The sequence below is a fragment of the Lontra canadensis genome, unplaced genomic scaffold, assembly GCF_010015895.1.
Source record: "Lontra canadensis isolate GAN:19392208 unplaced genomic scaffold, GSC_riverotter_1.0 scaffold88, whole genome shotgun sequence".
NCBI classification, from domain to species: Eukaryota; Metazoa; Chordata; class Mammalia; order Carnivora; family Mustelidae; genus Lontra; species Lontra canadensis.
This window is the reverse complement of record NW_022631082.1, coordinates 3,125,557-3,129,000: the sequence shown is the minus strand read 5'-3', so window position 1 is coordinate 3,129,000 and position 3,444 is coordinate 3,125,557. Positions and strand designations below refer to the sequence as shown.

General features: G+C 60.3%; 1 protein-coding gene across 1 annotated transcript in view; it reads right to left on the bottom strand.

Moving 5' to 3' along the window:
* PRAM1 (PML-RARA regulated adaptor molecule 1) overlaps nt 1–2,364 on the bottom strand; it is a gene marked incomplete at its 5' end in the record, with an annotated part of 7,046 nt that extends 4,682 nt beyond the window's left edge. The window contains 2 exon segments of the mRNA XM_032883467.1: nt 1–448; nt 2,305–2,364. The exon segment at nt 1–448 is cut by the window's left edge and continues 4 nt beyond it. Of these exon segments, the coding sequence (XP_032739358.1) occupies nt 1–448; nt 2,305–2,364 (508 nt within the window).
* Nucleotides 2,365–3,444: the final 1,080 nt, after the last annotated feature.

Sequence of the window (3,444 nt, the reverse complement as noted above, 5' to 3'; positions counted from 1 at the left end):
CGACCTGAGGCTGCGGGGGCTTTCTGGGGTGCACACTGAACTCGGGCGGCGGGGGCTTCTTGGGAAAGGTACCGAAGTCAGGCTGTGAGGGGTCTGGGGTGGCCTCATTGGGCTCAGGCTGCTGGAGCTTCTTGGGGAGGGCACTGGGTTTGGGCTCTGGTGGGGGCCTGGCTGGATGGCCAGGCTCAGGCTGCAAAGCTTTCTGAGGGGCGTTGAGCTGTGGGAGCTTCTTGGAGGGCTCCTTCGGCTCGGGTCCGGCGGGCTTCATAGGCAGATCGTTAGAGCTGGGCTGCGGGGGCTTCTTGGGATGCTCGCTTGGCTCAGGTGGTGGAAACTTCTTTAGAGCTTTGTTGAATTCAGGCTTTGGGGGTTTTTTGGGGTGTTCACTGGTCTTGAGCTGAGAGGCCTGGAACTTGGCTTGAAGGCTCCGGAAGTCCTGATGGCTCCCCTAAGGGACATGGAGCCAGTCAGGCGGGGCTCCACACAGGGTCTCTCCTAGGCCCTCTTGGCCATCCTTTGTCCTTGGCTTGCTCTCCTGTTGGCCAGGGCCTCCCACGTTTGTTTCCAGGCTCCCCGGAGTCCCGATATCTCCTCTGAGGCACTGCATATGCCTCAACCTCGCCCCCATCAGAACTCAGCCTCCCGATGCTCCGCCATAGCCTGCTGCTCCCATAGCCCTCCCCCTCGGTTGGTGATGTCTTCTAAGTGTCCTTGAGATGTCCTGTGCTTCCGCGCTCCACGTCCCTAGTGCCTTCTGTTCTAATTTCAAAACGATCCAGAATCCAGCCATTTCTCACTGCCTGTGCCACTGTTGTGCTGGCTGGAGGAACGCAGGCTCCTCCCTGGTCTCCTGCCTCCACTCTGCCCCCCGCACCCCTCTCTCTGGCCAGGACCCTCCCCCACAGCAGCCGGAGGAACAGCCTCTGCTCCGAATCCGGCCGCGCTGCATCGTTTCCCCACGGTAAAAGCTAAAGATCTCCTGAAGGCCCGAAACTGCCAATCCGTCTCCCTTACCGGGTCACCTCGGCCTGCCCTCTGCCTCACCCCTGCTCCCTTTCCCCCCAGCCCCGACCCCTCTTCTGGGGCCTTCGTCCTGCCCCTTGCCTGGGACACTTCTCCCCATAGTCTGCTTCTTGCCTCTTCCACCTGCAGGTCTCTGCGGATATTTTCTTACTGGAGGCGCCTTCCTCACAGACCACCCTCATTTAAAAAAATCGATTTCCCCTTCGGAGAACTCTCCATTCTCCCCGACCTACATTTTTCTCTCAGTGCCTGCCACTGTGTATCATACGGTTTTATTTTACGCTGTTTCACTGGTGTGCCTTGGCTTTTTTGTTTTTGTTCTCTCTGCCCCTCAGCCCCTGTGGAAGGCCAGCAACTGGGCTCCCTTGTTGCTGTCCTCCCAGAGCACGGCACGCTGGTGATGCTCACTAGGTGCTCACTGAAATACACAGGGTACACAGGCGCACACTCAACCACGCTGAGTCTGATCGTCACACACTCGTGCAGAGAGATGTGGAGAGACAAGAGACCTGGAAGCACGTGGGGTCGGACTCTCACAGCCCCAGATACCCTCTGTTGGTGGTCGGGGCACTCACAGTGGATGGCACCCAGGAGAAGCAGCAGGCCGGCCCAAGCAGCGGCCCGCTTGGGCCCGTGCCCCATTGGTGGCACACCTCATGTCCCAGACACCGTCTCCACCAGCCCCATGCTGTCCGTCCCAGACACAGGTGGGGTACACCCGTGGGCCAAGCCTGCTCTGACCGGAGGGGGCCCCGCTGCGGGCCTCCAGGCCTGGCTTCACCTGGACCCTAGGAGACTGGGGTGTGGGTGGTCAGGGCAGAACCACCGGGGACTGTGCTCCTGGCCGTGCCTCACTTTCCCCATCCAGAGAACAAGGAAAGGTAGCGATTCCCACCTGGGGCCTGAAATGCATCTACTAAAGCTCCCCTCCAGGTGGGTTGGGGGAAGGATTCCCGGGTCACGCACAGGACTAGAGAAATCGGGGTCAGCAGCTTATGTCTCCGGTGACTGCTGGAGTGGGGGTGGGCGGCAGGTACATGACCCAGTTTGTCACCTGCAGGAAGCCCCTCTGTTCACCCCGGCCTGTCCCCAGGTTGCTGTTCATGCTGACCTGGGAGAAGAGTAGTCCGGGCTGTCTGCCTGTTGCCACAGGCCCCTTGGGGCCCCAGCTGTCCCAGTGGTACATCCTGGCTGCTTCCCACCTCTGGGTCTTTGGGATGGTCTCTGCCGTTTCCCCGGGTGGGGTGGGGTGGGGTTGCCTAGGGTTGGGGGTTCACTCACCATGGCTGCAGGCGGGTGATGGGCCACAGGGCAAGTGGGACCTGAGCTGGGCTGCTGCCTTCAGGAAGTGACTGTGGCTTCTGCTCCACGGGCCCCACGGGGGTGGGGGATGCTGGCCGGGTTGGGAGGGCAGAGGAGGAAGGAAAGGAGGCGGAGACAGCCTCTGCCTGTCCCCAGATCCTGCCTGGCGCTTGAGTTCCTGTCCTGCCTGCTGCTGTCTCCGTGGCCTCCGTGCTTCTTGTATTGGCTGTCAGCACATGCCCAACACGGTCACCAGTTGCTTGACTCTGTGGTTCTGGGGGCTGGCAGACTTGTGGTCTCCAGGGAGGACTCTGCGTGGCCGTGAGGGCCTCCTTGGGAGGGGGAGCTCTGGGCGCGGAGACTCGGGAGTTGAGAGAGCGTGATGGGTGGGCCCTTCTGCCGGCTCTTGTTGCCTCATCCACCTGCCTCATTTCCACACTTCCCCACTGCTGGATTCTCAGCTCTGAGCAGGACTTCCCTATTAGAGGTGCACATGTCACATGGGTCGTGGACGGTTGTCGGGGGCCGAGGGCCCAGCTGGGGTGGCAGATTTGGGGGGTGGGTGGCTTGCGTGGGTTTTAGCTAAGGCCTCGTCCCCTTGGGGAGGGAGGGAGACTGAGGGCGGGGAGAAGAACAGAGGCAGCAGGGAGAGCAGTGAAGGGGGGCCGAGGGAGTGGGCAAAACTAGTCCTGTGGGGGTGTGCGGCCCAGCCAGCCGGAGGCGAGCCCTCTCCACAGGGCTTGATCTGCTGGAGGTCAGGGACTTTGGACACACCGACAAAGGGAGAGTGCAGAGCCCTGATTCTCAAGTTTAGCTCTACATGGACATAGCTTTAGGAGTTTACAGAGAGACAGAAGGAAGCTCCTGGACATTCTGACTTAATTGGCCTGAGCCTGGGGATTTCTTTCTTTAAAAGCTTATTTAAGTGACCCTCTAGACCCAAGTTGGGCCTTGAACTCACAACCTCGAGGTCAAGACTCACATTCCTCTGACTGAGCCAGCCAGGAGCCCTGAGCCTGGGGATTTCTTAAACACTGAGGGCTGATTCTCATGTGTCCACAAGTCACCCTAAGACCCCATTAAAGTGCAGGTTTTGCCTCAGGCCCATGGTGGAGCCTC